Here is a 17,922-nt window from a genome sequence, read left to right on the forward strand (position 1 = left end):
ACAAAATTGATTAGAGTAGTAAGTTTCAAAAATATGATAAAAAAATGATTTTTGACGAAGATTTATAATTTTTAATAAATTTGTTTAAGATTTTATATAAGAAAGAAAGAAAAGATAAGAAATAAAATAAAAATTCAAATTTTAATTGTTTTATATATATATATATATATTTGTTAACATATTCATCTCTGTGACGATAATTATAAAAATGTTAAATAGCATATAAATATGTCATTACTACATATTTACAGATTATATATTATAAATAGTTTGATATCCAACATTATCTTTTGTTATCTTCAATGATACATATAATGATACAGAATATTATGTTTAACTACAAATTATAAAGTCTATAAAGAATAAATAATCTCACATCATAAGAAATATTTCTTAAAATAATTCATTGAATATATGGACCCTCCATTTTAGAAATGCTTCTGGCAGTATGGCATTTCAATTGTCTAATATAATTTAATAAACTAGTACGAAAAGTCATGTGACTTTGTTCATTTATTATTCTTTTGACATAGCATATTCTTTTTTTTTTTATTTATTTAATTACTATTATTGTTAAGGCTATCAGGTTGTGATGGTATTTTATAAAAAATTTTTTTTATCTAAGATATGAAATATTCTTAACTAGACTAGTTTTGTGCGATCAATAATGTTGCAAATTACAATACTCTCCTTCTTATTTCATTCTATTTTAAAACATGATATTTTATAATATGATTCCTATACAATTCCTTCTGTTCAAATAATTTATATCTAATTTCCATTAAAATTTTCCTTAGTTATCCTGCAAAAGCAATATTCAATCAATACTGACACATTGTCCCGTCACAGTAGCTGTTTGATGATATCTTCTCCTTCCAGCAAAATCTTCGTTTTCTTCATTTAATTGAGCTGAACAAGTTTCAACACCAGGATGCACAGGTGTAACAACAATTTGTTCGTAATCATAAACTTTTCTTCTGAATTTATAAATAACATTTCATTAAAATCAATATATATTAAAGTATAATCAAGAACAAAAAATTGTAACAATAATAAAAATTACCCCATAATCCTTAACAACAACATTTTTAACCATTTAAACAATTTAAATTCGGATGAAACACCTGGTTTAACTGCAGGATTAGCATGGCCAATGTAACTCCAAACAAGAAAAACGACAACAACGTTAGCAATAGCATAGCTCCAATGAACAAGAAACATAATAAGTAATTTTATAAGACACTATAAAATAAATCTACATTAAATTTACACAATTATATTAAAGTCATGAATTTAATAATATATAAAAAAACTTACACCTAATAATGAAAACCATCTATTACATAAAGGACTATACCAATTTCCTAATTTATTATGGATATGAATTTTTCTTTCTGAAGTATCTGTTCCACTACCATTTTCATCGACACTTGGTGAAGAATCTATATAAATATTATTTTCAGAAAGACTAGGATTTCTCTGAAAACAATGAATAAAATACTGTTACTTTTTTTATCATAATAATAAATGAAACAGTTATATATACTTACGATTAGATTTTTGTGTCTTATTCGTTCGGGAAATAAATTATCTAAATCGTTATCTATATCCGTTATCGAATTATTTCTACTTGCAGAACCATAATCACGATCAAATGTTGGAGATTGTGTTCGAAATCTTTGTTCTCTAGATAATTGTATATCGAATGTTTGTGCAAGAGCAAAATATGCATAATCCAAGCATGCATAAGTTAAAAGAAAAGGCATAGTAACAATTGGTGCAAGTGTGTTAATTTGACCAGTAATGATAAAAGTCAATGTAACAACGGCAACAACTAACATTGCATATACAGGTACCTTATTTGGTCCTTTCTAAAATTTATCAAAATTATTTTAGTATCATAATCATAAATAATTTAAATAATAAAAGTTTTTTTGTCCCACTCACTCCTCTTTGCAAACAACTAATTCCTGGTAAAACATTTTGACTAGCAATAGATTGAAGAACTCGAGGTGTACCATACATTGCACCCAAACAGCTGCTAAATGATGAAACATAAAGGCCTGCTAGTAGCAATACTGAAATCGCTGATACTGTTGATGCAATCATAAAATTCGTAAGTAATGCCTTTCGAGTACAAGTTGCCGCGAGAAATATTGAAAAACATAAATATAAAAATGTTCTGAAATTAAATTATAAAATTGTAATTAATTTTTTAATAATGAATGTAATATAAATACTTTCAAACTATTTTTTATTTTTTACCCAGTTCCCACAGCTGCTAACGTGCCATTAGGAATATCAGTAGATGGATGTTTTAAATCTCCACTCATATTAATACCAGCTAAAACACCGGTTACTGTAGGAAAAAATACACCAAAAACTGTAAACCAACTATATCCATCCTGATAGTTGGTAAAAGTGTTATTTTTTAAATTTCCTGATAACCAACCTTCAAAACCAGCTTCTATAATTTATATAGAATTATAAATATATATAGATTAGATATTATAGATTATAGATATAATATATCTAAAATAATAATAGAAATATTATAAGTTTAATAGATTATCTTATCTTACCAACATTTATATGAGTAAAACTTCCAACCATAAAGTCTACACCAGCAAGCAATAAAATTAATAATAAAATAAATTGGAGTTTTATGACCCATTTGACACCAGCAATATTAATAATAGATAGTAAAATAACAGCAGCACAAGCAAAACCTCGTTCTGCCCATGCAGATTCTAAGCCCACAAGACCAGCCATAGATTCTCCAAATCCTAGAACATTTAGAGCACAACCCACCGCCTAAAAGAAATTTTTAAATAATATTCTAAAATTATTATTACTTTTTATTATTATTATTATTATTATATATTAATATGTGATATTTTAAAAATATTACTATTATTATTATATATTTATAAATTATTTCACATACCTGTCCAAAACAATATAGTAATCCAATAGATCCACCAAATCTTGATCCTAATACATGTGATAATAAAAAATAAACTCCACCACTTTCTACACGACATCTTTCACATATTCCCACAGCAGACAATACTGTTATCAATGCAATACATACTAAAATAAAACATAAAATTTTTTCAAATTTTTAAAATCAACTATCATTGACATATAGAAACCATTGTTACCTGTACATAAAATTATTAATACAGCATTGAAAGAACCAGCTTGACCTACTATCCATCCTGATCTTAAAAAGACAATAACTCCAAAAATATTAATTAAACAAGATGTAAAAACTCCATCCCATGTTCCAAATAATACAGGCTGAGAAATGAAAAAATTTGATTTCCACCAAGGATCAGCACTCTAAAAAATATAAGTTTTAAGATCAAATCATATATTATCTTATTTTAATTACTTACATATTCTTGAGCAAATAATTCATTTGCTCCAGTTTGATACATTTCAGGTCCAAATTCTTCATATTGTCTATTATTTCTTTGTGTTTCATTATTCTTTTGAGTTTCTGTATTATTGTGTAGTCCATATCTAGACCAATCGATATCCTTATTGTTTATAACATCTCCATTTGATAATTTATTTCTTTCATTTGACTCCATATTTTCTTGTATAGAAATATTTTGTTTTTGTAAAATAATTAATTTTTACTAACAATTAAATCAGTCTTTTTGCTTTTAATCAATTTTAATTTTGTAAAAGTCTTAAATAAAAAATTAATAGGCACATAAAAAATTGTTCTTGAAGAGTCATCTCTATATCATCATTTATGAAAATACATATTGTTTAATATTTTCAAATTATCAACAACTAATATAACTTAAATGATATAACCATATTATCATAATGAAAAAAAAAGTCAAATATATTTAATGTTTATTGATGATTTTTTCTTAAATAGGTTAGAATAAGTTTCTAATATTTTAAACAAAACAACAGTTATTACAAGCTTCCACGATAATATAATATTTTAATATATTCATTTTTTCCAATTTATCAACCTCTTATATCAATCTTATCATCTCAAATATATCACCTACTGGTGACGTGTTATTCCACAACAGAGCGACCATTTTTGATTTCTTTAACGATATTAACTATATGTATATTTACTTAATAACCTAAGCGTAGTGTAGGATGTAATTAGTTCATCTTTATAATGTATATTGTATTATAATGTATTATGATACTATTTAATATCTCATTTAAATTGCTTCAAACTAAAAAATAATTTATTTAATCACAAAAGATTTCAAATAAATAATTATACAGTTGTTATACAGTTATATTCAAAAAGTAACTTATATAATTTATATAACTTATATATAGAAATTTTAAAATAATCTTGTTCCAAAGATTTAGAAGGATGTAATAAATAATTTGAAAATTTCATTATCTGATTTTAAAATATACATTTATTTGTATTCATTACAGATTATAAACAAATCATATCCACATAAATGTATTGATCTAGAAATACACTCATTCACGTCAATCATTCATTTCATAAAGGTAGAAAATCCAAATACCTTCCAGATACTTGAGGTCATTGTTCATTCATAACATAATACCTACATACAATCTATGAATACCGCTAAACACACTTCATTCATATACTCAGAAACATTCTTGCAACACAAAACATACATATTCAGCTTCTTCAAAACTGAATTCAGTGTAATAATAACAATAATCGATAGTTCTATCTCACGAAATATTAAATTTCATATTTACAACAGCATTCATGCTCCTCTTCTCCATTTTTCACCATTACTAAATTTAGTCATTTCTCGACCGCTTACGCCACAAGTACCAATTCCGACTCGACCATTCACATTTTCTGGCGTGGCAAATATACTTTTTTTAATTACACCTTTTTTTGAAGACTGCATTAAAAAATATAACAAATTAATAATTTAGAAACGTGTAATTGAAAATTTTAATTATTTATTAATAATACCTTATTTGTAAATGCTAGCCATTTATTTTTTTCCATTTCACGTTCCTCTTCAAGTTCTTTAAATCGTTGGAGTTTTCTCTGTTTCTTTTTCTTTAAATATTCCCTTTGTTTATTAGGATCTGAGCCTGCTACTGCAGCGGCTTGCATTTTTCTGTAAATTAATAAGCCCATCATTCATGAAGTTAACTAATAAAAATAAATTTATCACAATATATCCATATAAATTTTTTTACAAAACATAAAAGATATGAATAAAGCTGTAATAAATTCTATTAATATATTAATATTACTGTTAATTATTAATATGTATTGTAAAATTCATGTATAAAAGTATATAGTTTCATTACACATAAAAACAGTGATTGCTATTATTTCAGAAAGAATAATATTTATAAGAATAATGATGAAATGGAAACAGTTTTATTTCACCTACAAACTTATTAATATAAATTATAATTAAAAATTTGTTTATGATTATTAATTTTATAAATTAATAAATTTTATCATTGTGTTCTTATTATAATACCTTATTATTTTATTCATATTTAAATGTGAAATATTATATTATTTAAAAATCATGTACAATAAAAAGAATAAAAAAAGAAATTCAACAAAAATCTATTATTTCTTGTTACCTTTTCCTGGATTCCGGCGATGTACAACAGTGCGACACCAAGAGACAAATGAACAATAATGGAATTTCAGATCGAAGCACACCAAACAGTGGAGTGAATATCGTGGCCAATTGGGAATTAAGGAATAAGGAGAAAAATGAACAATTAGTAATCATTGTTTCTTATAAAACTTATCCCGCAATGTTCTCCAAAAAACTGATATGTGCTTAAAATTGCAGGGGAAGGGTCATGTTAATAATGACTATTGATAAATAAAATGAATAAATGCTTGTCAACTCACTTTGATTTTTGATCTGCCCAATCTGATGCTGGCCTTTTAGCTACAGATTTTAACTGACTAAGCATAGTGACATCTGTATTTTTATATTCATTGAAAGTTATATTAACAACACCATCTTCACTTATTGCATCTATGGTTGCCTCATAATATCTAGAAAAATGTAATAAAAATACATTATCATAAACACATTCATTTATTGATTGTAATTAAGAATAAATAACTGATAATTTATTAAAAATATATATATAAATTATATCTTCACTTACTTGCCATCTTCGCTCCAAGGTGCCATACACTGATCACCAACTTTCCACTTATTAGCCAAAACTGCAAGTAAAATAGGATCTTTAGCATCCATGCCATTAGCTTGCCTTTTTTCCTGTTGTTGTGATTTAATTAAATCGTGTGTCAGCTCTATTACTTCTTCAAGATCAATTTTTAGTTTAAGAAGTTCTTCATTACTAGGATCTGTAGTAAGTGCAGCTTCTACCTAAAATAATAAAATATAATAAAGTATAAAATTTATTTCATGTTTTGATGTCATAAACAAAAAAGAGATTGCCAAAAATGGACTCGTCATTCCATCCTTTGTGTTAGGTTAAATATAAAAATCTCACCTGTTGAAGCTGTAATTTATAATTTTGTAAATCGTCCATTGTGGGATCAAAATCAGTTACTTATTAACAAAGATCAAAATAACGTTCAACAGTCGTTCTTTTCCTATCTAATACTACTGTCAGAAAAGTAAGCAGAAGCGAACACTAGAGAATACTCTACTCTCTATATGTGTACACGATCGTATTAAATACAAAACAATGCGTAAGATGGCACTGTCATTTTAGCGCGTTAACTAAAAATATAAAAATTATTAATTTCATTACAATGAAATATTATAAAACAAAATATATTCTTTATTTCATATAAAGTACGTGTACACGTGTACAAACACTATTAAATAATATTAAATATAAAAAAATTAATGAAGTATTATTCGAATCGTATGAATGACTAGTTATCTATATGAATAATAGATCATACATATTTGTATATCTATACTTTACTGTAGTTGTCTGCATAGTATAATAGTATAGCACTAAATACATCTTACAAGTAATACTATTTAATAGTTAGTAAACAATAATCATGGCTTATCCAGTAATTATATTTCTTTTTTATAATTAATATATTCTATATATTGAAACATATTCTATGAATAAATAAAAAAATTCATGTTTTATTATTTTAAAGTGTTATCAATTTTTAGAATACAATATATGGTTCAACTAATCCTGAAACACAAATAAGTCCAGAAGTGCAGCAATGGTTTGGTGCTGTTGATAGTGATGGCAGTGGAAGAATCACAGCTATAGAATTAAAATCTGCATTGGCAAATGGACAAGGGAGTACATTTTCAGATACAGCTTGTACACTTATGATAGGTATATATATATTGTATTATATATTTTTAAAATTTATTTATTATATAATTTTTTCTTATAGGAATGTTTGACAAGGAAAAAAATGGTACAATAGATTTATTTGAGTTTCAAGCTCTTTATAATTATATTAATGCATGGCTAGGTGTCTTTCGTGGTTTTGATCATGATAATTCTGGAAGTATACAAGAAAATGAATTAAGTGCAGCTTTAATTCAAATGGGATATAGACTAAGTCCAAAATTCATTTCATTTTTAATAAAAAAAAGTGATCCTATTAGTCATTCTAGTATCACTATAGATCAATTTATTGTATTATGTGTTCAAATTCAGAGATTTACAGGTAAATAAATATGTAAAAATAAATAAAATAATAAAAATGTTAAATATTAAACTTTATATATATGTCATTTATATTAATATTATTTTTAACTTCTTTTTTCAGATGCTTTTCGAATAAGAGATAATGAACAAACAGGAGTAATCACTATAGGATTTGAAGATTTTCTAGGAGTTGCACTTAATTGTAGTGTATAATAATTCTTTTATTAAATTTATAATTATATTTATTTTGAAATACAAAAATTAGTAATAACTTATATTACTATAAGCTATATAATAACTTAGTATTCCAAAATATTAGAATTAAAAACACAATTGTATCTTATTATTAATTATTCTTATTAGTAGACATAGTACATATTTTTTTTAATATTAAACATATGTATTTTTATAGTTTAATTTTATAGATTATAAATTTTATCAATTATTTTATCAATAATTGTAAATAATTATAATAAAACATAAAATATAATATTTTAATTATGTGCTTATATAGATTTATTTAATATCGCTTAATATTAATCTAATAAAAAATAATTAACATTTTATAAAATAATTATTTATTTATTTCTTAATCATAAAAGAATATAGGATTAATTATAGAAATTTTAAAAATATAATTATGAATGCATATTTTACAAAAAATATATAAATTCATAGTAATTCATAGTATAATAAATAAATAATAAATAAAAAATTTGTTTGATGAGTTGAACATGCTACTATAACGTCAATATAATGTATAACTACAAACGAAATACATTTATATTACATTTTATTAGAAATAAAAAAAATAATTAATCTATCTTATATTAGATTATTTATATTAACATTTTTTTATATAAATTTAAATTAAACAATTTACATTACAAAACTTATATAATTTTGTTTTAAATGGCAGTTAAAGAGTATGTGCTCGTATAATTTGTGAAAAACAATTTATATTTTTGAATATATATGGATATAAATTATAAATTGTAAAATAATTTTTATGGATTAAAATAATCAATATTTTATTTAAAATAATTATATTTCAAATATATTTTGAAAAAAGTATTGCTCTAACCTAACATTCAAAGATTATATTGCATTTATAAAACATATTTCTGTTTCATAAAATATGGATTTATTTTAATATCTTTTGATATATATACTTTAGAATATTACAGGAATTCAAATTAATAATTAAAGTAACGACGGTATAATTATAAAATTATAATAGAATATAATTGTAATCATGTATGTAATCATGTGTAAAAAAGTAATTTTGAAGATATATTTTATTGAAATTTAAATTATATAGCTTGATAAGAATAAATAATAATTAAATAATAATAATAATATAACTTGTACCTCAAATGACAGTACTAAACTATAAATAATATGTTGTTTTATGTAAATAAAGAATTTTATTAAATACTCATCACATGACAAATATTATTTTTGTAATATAAATTTTATTTATACAATATCATTATTTATATTAGAAAATTAAAAATGATATTGACCATATAATATAACTTAATCTACAATTAATAATTATTTAATGTAATTAGATGTTTCGATGAAACCTTCAATGATAAAATAAAACTAAAAAATTACAATACAATAGCATCACATACTAGAGAGGCACATAAAAGAATTCAAGAATTTAATAGATTAAAGAGAGCAAGACAACTTCTTGATGCTATCTCTCTTACAAATGAATTACTTGCAGATGGTTCAGATATAGAAATATTAAGTCTTGCTAACATAATAATAAAAAGATTAAAAACTTTAGGAGTTTGTAATATACCATCAGGTAAATATTCATTCAATCAAAGATATTAATTTTTCTTTTTTGACTAAAAATAATTTTGCAGAAAATTCCTGTGAAAATACAAGGAACACATTTAGATCTCACATTGGTATCTATCATTGTTGTACATTTTGTTCAAGTGGTGGTAAGAAGGAAGCTACTTGTGGATGTGGAGGAATTATGCCTGGTAACACATTCTTTGAATAATTTTATTATATAGTATTATCTATTATAATATAAAATATAATTTAATTAAAGGTGGATATAGAGGCTGTGGACATGGTCATATTGGACATCCTGGTATACACCATTGGTCTTGCTGTGGATCAATCTTTCGTTATGGATGTTGTTTAAGTTTTCAGAAATATCAATTGTTACTTTAATGTTATTAATTTCAAAATAAATATAAATATATATTATTCTTTAAATATATTTATTTTCATGAGTATATTTTATTATTTTTATGAATAAGTATTTACATATAAATAATAATGTGAAATTATGTAATGAGATTTTATTTTCACTATAGGTTTTTATATTTTATTTTATATTTAATAATATATTTTATAGTATATTTTATAATATCTTAATATATATATATATATATATATATATATATATATATATATATATATATCTTATAATTAGTATCTTATAATATCTTATAGTTAGTATAATATTTATAATTAGTATATTTATAATATACTACAATAGTATATTAATAAATTGTACCTCAAATGACAGTTTTAAAATATTTTTGATTAAATTTTTTGATTTTTTTAATAATAATCATCACATGATAATTCATATTATCTATATATATGTTTAAAATTTTCTTATTATGATAACATACGTTTAATTTTAAAATATTTATAATCGTTATATATTACGTATATTTTTTAATATACGTTTATATCGTTTATACGTTTATAATTATTTTATCTAATAAATAACTAGAAAAAAATTATATTTGATATACCTATAATTCATTGAAATGAAAATATTCTTTATTTCTTCAGAAGTATTTAAAAATGCATCTTGATCATATTGAGTTAAAAGCATATTTAAAAGTATTTTTGCTTTTTGAAGCATTTTTGTTAAATACCAAATAACTTGTTTTGCAGCTTCAATAGCATATTCACTTGCATGACCTCTGTGTTGATTGCTCCATATGCATTCTTCACAGGATACCTGAAAAATATGTTTAAAAAATGATATTCAAATAGAAAAATGTTAATTAAAAGAGCAAATTATAAACCTGTTGACATGCAATACAATAAAAATGTAAGGCATGTGTAGGATGTTCTTGACAAAGTACAGTACGTCGTATTTTTGTAGCTTGCCATAACGGTCTTAATGAATGTTTTAATGATTTAAATTCCATTGTAATTTGTTGTTGATGTTCTATACCACAATCCAAACAAAAATTGTGAAGACATGTGGAACACTGAACCACTGCCTTAAAATAAATTATATTAAAAATAATATATTTATAAAATATTTAAAAATTTATTTTAAATTGATGCTTATTTTAAATTAATATAATATCAAATGATACTTACAACAACTTCATCTTTGCAAATGTCACAAAGTATTTTATTTGCAAATTTAGAATGGATAGCATTCATTATTAAACGATGTTGAAGGAGATAATGTGGAGGTGGAATTGCCGAATTAGCATTTGGTAATTGAAAATCACACAAAGGACAAGTTTCATAATAATTACTTTCACTAGTTTTCAATTGAAAATTTTGGATTTTAATATCTTTTGAAAATTTAGGAAATGCTACAAATATAAAAGAAAATATTATAAGACCAATTTTTAAGAAAATTAAAATTCTAATTTTAAATCACTTACACATATTCATTAATTCTGAAATACATAATGAACATATAGGATGCAAGCAAGGAAGTAATCTAGGTTCCTGCATACTTTGATTACATCTAGGACATTGAAAATCTTTATCTTGCTCCAGGGAAGAAAAAAATTTATTTTGTGTATCTTTATCACTTATTTGAATATCATAAGGTAATTTAAAAAATTGTACAGAATTTGTTTTATTTGTCCATGATAAATGCAGCTTTGAATAATTATCATAACTAAATAAACAAAATTAAACTAAATTAAAATTAGCTTTTCTTATAAAAAATTATTAATTCTTATAAATATTTTTTATTAATTTATTAATTTTTAAATAATATTAAAAATAACATTTACCATTTATTTTTAACAGAATATAATGATTTTACATTAATAACAGAATTAGTATTTTGAAATTTATTTCTTTGCTCGAAAAACATGCAATCTTTATTATGAAATTCATTATTTTCATTATAACTATTCATTGACGACTTTTCGCTGCAACAACTTTTTATATTTCGAGCATTTAACGAAGTCCATAACATCATTAAACTAATTTATTAATTAATAAAATTAAATTTTTAATAGATTATTTAATAAAAAAGCAAATAAAAACTTACTTTACGAATAAATTCGTAGTATCTTTTGCACTACTTTGCGCTTACTATTAACGTTACGTTAATAGCGTGACGTAAAGTTAAAAATAACATTAAGTGAGTACAGGCAAAACTAAATCATAGCTTTATATTAAACTTAAAATTATTTCTTATTACTTAAGTTATATATATTTATAATTATAATGAAATATAAAATATAAAAATAAGAAATAATTGCTAAAAAATATTTAAATACAATTTCAATTAAAAAAAAAATGTGAAATTAATTACTACTTTAATTATATAGACAATAAATTTTATTATTTATTCATATGCAGTGTAAAAATAAGATCGATGATATATATATTAAAGAGCAAATATTACATACAAGGGATATATGGATACAAGAAATGATTATTTTATATAAATATTAATTCCGATTATTTTCTAAGGCCGTAATCAAATCAAATTTGATCATTGTGCTATAGTACCGCTCGCATGTATACGAGCAGTATAATTATATATAATAAGTTTCAAATACAAGTGCATAATATTAATAAATATATGTATTATTTCAAATAAATCAAACAAGATGCAATGAAGTGAACGTGTTTTCTTATTTCTCTAATCAATACTTAAGTACGTCTAAATTCTTTTTACAAGTGACAACTTCTGTTTGAGAAATCATATTTTTCTTGTTAAGTACATACTTAAAATTACAGCCCTGTAACTGACTAGTATTTTACGCTTTTTTTCGTTTTTCTTTTTGGCCAAACATATACGGATGTGCGTCATTTAACGAGATTTTATATTTTATATATTCCTGAAATTATAATTAAATTACAATTTACTTAAAGAATGATTGATTTCAACAACAAGTGTAGCTGTTACCTCATGTTTTCACTCTAGAACCCACTTTAATAAAGCCATTTCGAGATTTACCATTTCTTACTTGACTGCTATTTTTCGCTTTGCGGTGTTCGAATAAGACATCGTCAGAGTCCGTATCTGATTCGGATAATACCATTTTGTGAGTTGAAACTAAAAAAAACGATAAGAAAAAATAATTATAAAGTTCCATCAATCAATATTATTTTGAAATTCAATTAAAAAAATGATACCATACATGTGTTGGTTTCGTCTTCTGGTTCTGGTTGCAAAAGAGAATATCGTGGTGGTTTTTTTTTAGTACGAAGTGAACGACGTTTACCTATACATATTCTTTGACACAAACAAACAAGACCCCAAATAAGACCAACCCAACACACGACTAGAGACAGTAATGCTATTATTACATAAAGAATACTCCAATCTGAAAAAAATATATGATTCCAAGTTAGCTTATTTTATATTAATTGATATTTTCGTATCAAAATTGTTATATTTATTTTACACATACCACAATTAGAGTCACCATTACCAAAATATTTCTGTATTAAATTTTGCATCCAAAATGCTTCACACATACATAATCTTGTTTCTTGATCACATACTCCATGACCTATTTATTAAGGATAAATTTTGTATAACAAATTGTTTATAATATAATATATAATATAAAACATTGACATACCTGAACAATTATTTTGACATACAGCAGTATCAATATTTGCCACAGATAATTGAAGAAGACCTGAATCTTGTCTTAATTTTTCTTTTAATCGTTTAACTACTTCTGGTCCATGCATAGTGACTTTTCCTTTTTTTTCAACATAAAATATTAAAACAGCTCTACCAGTATGTGGTTCTGCTCTTAAATTTCGAACAATAATTGATGCTTCATCTCGTAGTAACATTTGTAATTTTAATACTAATGAATTTTTTTGCGATACTGTTAACATATTTGCTCCGATATTCAACGTTAATTCAACTAAATGCAATAATTGAGGATCTATAAAAATATATATATATAATAATAAATTTTTGTTAAAATATTTTTTTTTTGTTTTATTCTTTTCTTAACTTACCTGGTTTTACTATCACAGATACAGTATCCTCACTATTAAGACCTTGATCATCCATTACTTTTAGTCTGAAAACGTATCTGCCTGGTACAATATCTGTCAGCTAAGAATGAAATTTAAATATACTCTTTAAGAATATTTATAATTTTTATATTTATATATATTAAATATTATTATTAAATATTACCATTAAAATTGGCGATTTGTCAGTATTTTGAACTATAGTACCTATAGCAAGACTAGATGGATCTCTTGTCCACATCCATTCACTAATTCTTAAATCGTCAATTGATCGAGATCCATTAATAATTAATGCACTAATAGGTGCTATAACAACTTGATCTCCACCTGCATTTGCTTTTGGAGGAGCATTTTTATCTATATAATAAAATTAATTTTTTATTAACTGTATAATTACAAATGTTTAATTTGTAAAATATTGGATAAAATTCTATCCATACTTTGGGTAACTTTTACTTTAACAGCATCTGAATCTTTATTTCCATTATCGTCAATTACAGTTAACTTAAATTCGTAATCACCCTTTGTTAATTTCGTTATATTCGTAACTGACTCATTCATTGCTGAGAATTCAGCATTATTTGGCCCACTGTTCAATAAAATTTAATATCATTAATGCATTATTAGATATAATAATTAAATAAACTAATATATAAACTTATAATATATAATATATAATAACTAATATATAAACTTAAATTTACCTCATTTGCTCCCAATGATATGATACAATCTTAATATCATCTTTACTTTTACGACCATCAAGTACAGTTTTTGTTTCGGGTAACGCTATAGTTATATCTTCGCCAGCATCAGCTATTTAAAATTACGTAATATAAAATCAATTTTTTAGAAAGTGAAAATAATAAAAATCCTTTAATTACCTTTTGGTGGTTTATTAGTTGGTGGTTTCACAAATACATGAATCTCGGCTATAGAAGATTGTTCTGAATCATCTGTTACTTTTAGCACAAATGTATACATTCCTTCTTCCAAATTAGATAATTGTAAATATGGTGTTCTCGTATTTTGCATATCTACTGCTTTGTTTTGATCTGAAGGACTTTTTGTCCATTCCCAATTTGCTATTCCATGATCATCTGTACTTAAGTTACCATTAAGTGTTAATGTATTTTGGGGTAAATATATAATAATATCTTGGCCAGCATTTGCGCTAGGAGGATAATCAGTTACTTTTAAAACTGTTATATTAGCACTCGTAGAATTAGTAATATGATTGGAATCTTCAACTGTTAATCTGAAAAAAATTTAAGATATTAATATCATTTTTTTAATATTTTTAGAAATAGACAATAAAATGCTAACTCTCAATACTAACTTAAAAGTATAATTGCCAGGGATAAGATTATCTAATTGTAAAGTAGGTGTATCAACTAGATTAGGATGATATCCAATAGGACCTTGTTGTAATTCCCAACGATAAGAAGTAATACGATCATCATCTTTACTTGACGAACCGTCCAACACAGCCCCTGTATTTGGTAATTTTACAACTTGTGAAGCAGGTGAAATTATTGCAATTGGAGCTTGATTTATCCTTTTAGCTATAAATAATACCAAATTATGAAATTATAATAATTATAAATTTTAAAAAAATATAAATAGTAAAAGATAAAATAAAATATAATAAAAGAACTTACGTGGCAAAACACTAACGTTTGCATATGCCTCACCATAAGCATTTGGGCCATTTACTGTTACTTTAAAAGTATATAAACCCTCAGATAAGTTACTTAATTTTACAGTCATACGATTTTGATTAGTCATTATACCAGTATGACCATCTGGTTGACTTAAAAGACTCCAAGCATAATTATAATGTTCATTTTTTTGTTCTGCTGGTACAGTATAGGCAGATAATGTTACTTCATTCTCTGGTAAGCGTACTTCTTTTGAAACAACAGAAACTAATAACCTTTTTATTGGTGGTTTTATAGATGTACTAGAATCTTTTATATTTTGTGCTTTCATTTGTGGTGTTACACCAAGTTCTATGTCTTCCACCAAAGTGCAAATTCCTATTATAATTTATAAATTATAAATTGTATAAATTAAAAAATTTTCAAGGTATTTAATAAATGATAATATAATTACCTGCCATATTGCGTTTAAATCCATTAGAACATTGACAAATTCCAATATCAGATTTATCTTCAGATTTTACACAAATTTCATGTTCTAAACAATTCGTTTGAGTAATACAACTTGATCCACCAAAAAGAATATGATCTCCTTCTGTACCATCCATAAGAAACCCTCTACAAGTATTAAAATAAATATTAATGAAATAAAGTAATAATAAAAAATTCTATATGAAATCTCACCCAGTATCATCATTCATCTGATCTAGTAAATCACTCCACATTTCATCTTCTTCCACAGGTTTAACTAGAATCATACTTGGAGGATTTTCATTTGCCAAATCTTTTCTATATAAAGGCATACATATTTTGGAACTTTCACATTGTACATGATAACAAGTACCATTATGCATAAGAGCCACATTACATGTGGTTTTGGTACAACATGTTGCCACACAGTGTTTCATACTACTTAAATGAGGTTGCATGGTATATATCCCACTAGAAAGATTTCCATGGGGTGTATAACTTGTAAAAGCTCTGGGATATAAACCAGGACACAATATTTGCCATTTTGTGTCCCAATCTGAATAATCACCAATACAATTTCCAAAAAGCAATAAATATAATTCCAAGTAAAGGATTTTAAACATTTTAAACTGCAAAAGAATTCTAGTATAAAATATTTCATAAAAAAATATCAAATTTTCCATTAAAATTATTCATTTTTAGTTTAACAAAAAATTGAAAAAAAATCCTACCTTCCTATCTCTATGATTTAAAGTAAATAATAAATATTGAAATGATCGAAAATTTCAGGTTATTTTATGACACATCAGTCACTTTATGGATTATTTTATTATCAAATACTGATTGTAGACTGCCAAAAAATTGTTCGGCTGCTATTAATTCCAACTTGTATGCAGACATACACGGCACAGGCTTATCATATATTAACAGCATGTTATTATCAACACCAGCAGCTAATCAACTATAGGGGCAATTATCATATTTCCTGTTACACCGGAATAAAAACCAAATAAAGAAAATCAATAAAGTTTTACGTCGAATTAATACGTCGTTACCAAAATAGAATATATCTTAATCGTAATATGAATTTATCAAATTCATAAAAATAAACTATTCATCGAAAATATCTTACATGCCATTATCTTCTGACAATTCACATGCTATAATACCTGTGTTCGAAGAAAATAATTACAGAGGTCGACACCAGTAAAAATAATTGACAGATAAGTAAATTTTAGGAAATTATTATATGCATTATATCTTCATTATATTATTTTTATTATACTTAATAATATAAATAATAATAATAATATATAAAAAGCTTCATTGTTTCATTAAAAAAACATATTGTTATGTATATTGATTATGTAAATGAAACGGCTTACGTTTTATCTTATTGAATAATAATTAGATATAATTAATATATATACAAAAAACTTTATGAAGGAATATTATTTTACGTTTTTAAATTTAAACTTAATTTCAATAAAATATTTTTACTATATAATTTAAAATATGTACAATTCTTATACTATATTAAAAGCAATATATAATATGTAAAATTATCATTAAATAATTATCATTAAATATAATAAAATAACATAAATATAATAATAATAATTATAAGAATTTTGATAAAAATTACTATACATAATATTACATATTTTTAGTATTTATTCATTGTTTCTAAAATTTCCCGCGTTGAATGCGCAGATCATCAATACGCATCATTGATAGTTCTGCCACTGGTGAGTTATTTGTAAAGCTTCTTATACAGCCGTACATTCAAAACACCGGAAAGAGGTATGGAGCAAGTTCATCGAGTTCGTCGTGGGTGGCCTGCAGAGAACGCAACGTGTTGTGTGGTCCGAGCTGTTCGTATGCTGGATGCAACTGTCAC

The 17,922-nt window shown here is 24.2% G+C and overlaps 6 protein-coding genes across 8 annotated transcripts; 2 read left to right on the top strand and 4 right to left on the bottom strand.

Moving 5' to 3' along the window:
• Positions 1–139: 139 nt before the first annotated feature.
• Positions 140–4,104, bottom strand: LOC100864265 (solute carrier family 12 member 8). The gene is made up of 10 exons (XM_003698784.4): positions 3,402–4,104; positions 3,165–3,345; positions 2,948–3,093; positions 2,583–2,814; positions 2,266–2,467; positions 1,948–2,182; positions 1,551–1,871; positions 1,318–1,479; positions 1,064–1,242; positions 140–977 (listed from the first exon to the last, which is right to left on the bottom strand). The coding sequence occupies exons 1-10, from the start codon at positions 3,597–3,599 to the stop codon at positions 818–820; spliced, it is 2,016 nt and encodes a 671-aa protein (XP_003698832.1). The 5' UTR covers positions 3,600–4,104; the 3' UTR covers positions 140–817.
• A 290-nt stretch (positions 4,105–4,394) lies between these two features.
• On the bottom strand, positions 4,395–6,722 carry Spf30 (Splicing factor 30). The gene is made up of 5 exons (XM_003698785.3): positions 6,490–6,722; positions 6,139–6,362; positions 5,873–6,022; positions 4,958–5,108; positions 4,395–4,883 (listed from the first exon to the last, which is right to left on the bottom strand). Exons 1-5 carry the CDS (start codon positions 6,526–6,528, stop codon positions 4,740–4,742), a joined length of 708 nt encoding a protein of 235 aa, XP_003698833.1. The 5' UTR covers positions 6,529–6,722; the 3' UTR covers positions 4,395–4,739.
• Pef (penta-EF-hand domain containing protein peflin) lies at positions 6,682–8,130 on the top strand. Its single transcript, XM_003698787.4, has 4 exons — positions 6,682–7,027; positions 7,137–7,311; positions 7,373–7,651; positions 7,754–8,130. The coding sequence occupies exons 1-4, from the start codon at positions 7,016–7,018 to the stop codon at positions 7,843–7,845; spliced, it is 558 nt and encodes a 185-aa protein (XP_003698835.1). The 5' UTR covers positions 6,682–7,015; the 3' UTR covers positions 7,846–8,130.
• A 69-nt stretch (positions 8,131–8,199) lies between these two features.
• Positions 8,200–9,880, top strand: LOC100864290 (uncharacterized). 2 transcript variants are annotated; one of them, XM_086909379.1, is made up of 4 exons: positions 8,200–8,558; positions 9,207–9,451; positions 9,513–9,635; positions 9,707–9,880. In XM_086909379.1, exons 1-4 carry the CDS (start codon positions 8,545–8,547, stop codon positions 9,829–9,831), a joined length of 507 nt encoding a protein of 168 aa, XP_086765505.1. In that variant the 5' UTR covers positions 8,200–8,544; the 3' UTR covers positions 9,832–9,880. The 2 variants fall into 2 exon arrangements, with proteins under 2 accessions (XP_086765505.1, XP_086765504.1); XM_086909378.1 differs by having other exon boundaries at positions 8,357–8,627.
• Positions 9,881–10,202: 322 nt separating this feature from the next.
• Positions 10,203–11,980, bottom strand: LOC100864175 (E3 ubiquitin-protein ligase TRIM45). Its single transcript, XM_031919854.2, is given in 6 exon segments — positions 10,203–10,639; positions 10,707–10,907; positions 11,011–11,234; positions 11,307–11,548; positions 11,667–11,819; positions 11,821–11,980. Coding segments are annotated over 6 exon segments (1,098 nt in total). The 5' UTR covers positions 11,850–11,980; the 3' UTR covers positions 10,203–10,390.
• A 224-nt stretch (positions 11,981–12,204) lies between these two features.
• Positions 12,205–17,216, bottom strand: LOC100864150 (dyslexia-associated protein KIAA0319-like protein). Of its 2 annotated transcripts, XM_031919853.2 has the most exons (16): positions 17,155–17,216; positions 16,754–17,007; positions 16,236–16,651; positions 16,006–16,169; positions 15,552–15,929; positions 15,230–15,455; positions 14,775–15,148; positions 14,595–14,706; positions 14,331–14,479; positions 14,057–14,247; positions 13,873–13,972; positions 13,479–13,796; positions 13,305–13,406; positions 13,032–13,217; positions 12,797–12,946; positions 12,205–12,728 (listed from the first exon to the last, which is right to left on the bottom strand). In XM_031919853.2, the coding sequence occupies exons 3-15, from the start codon at positions 16,643–16,645 to the stop codon at positions 12,798–12,800; spliced, it is 2,859 nt and encodes a 952-aa protein (XP_031775713.1). In that variant the 5' UTR covers positions 16,646–16,651; positions 16,754–17,007; positions 17,155–17,216; the 3' UTR covers positions 12,205–12,728; position 12,797. The 2 variants fall into 2 exon arrangements, with proteins under 2 accessions (XP_031775713.1, XP_086765502.1); XM_086909376.1 differs by having other exon boundaries at positions 12,848–12,946; positions 16,754–17,181.
• Between the last annotated feature and the right edge of the window lie 706 nt (positions 17,217–17,922).

This window comes from Apis florea, unplaced genomic scaffold (genome assembly GCF_048593485.1).
Source record: "Apis florea isolate Af1SG1 unplaced genomic scaffold, ASM4859348v1 contig_3158_pilon, whole genome shotgun sequence".
In the NCBI taxonomy this organism is placed as follows: Eukaryota; Metazoa; Arthropoda; class Insecta; order Hymenoptera; family Apidae; genus Apis; species Apis florea.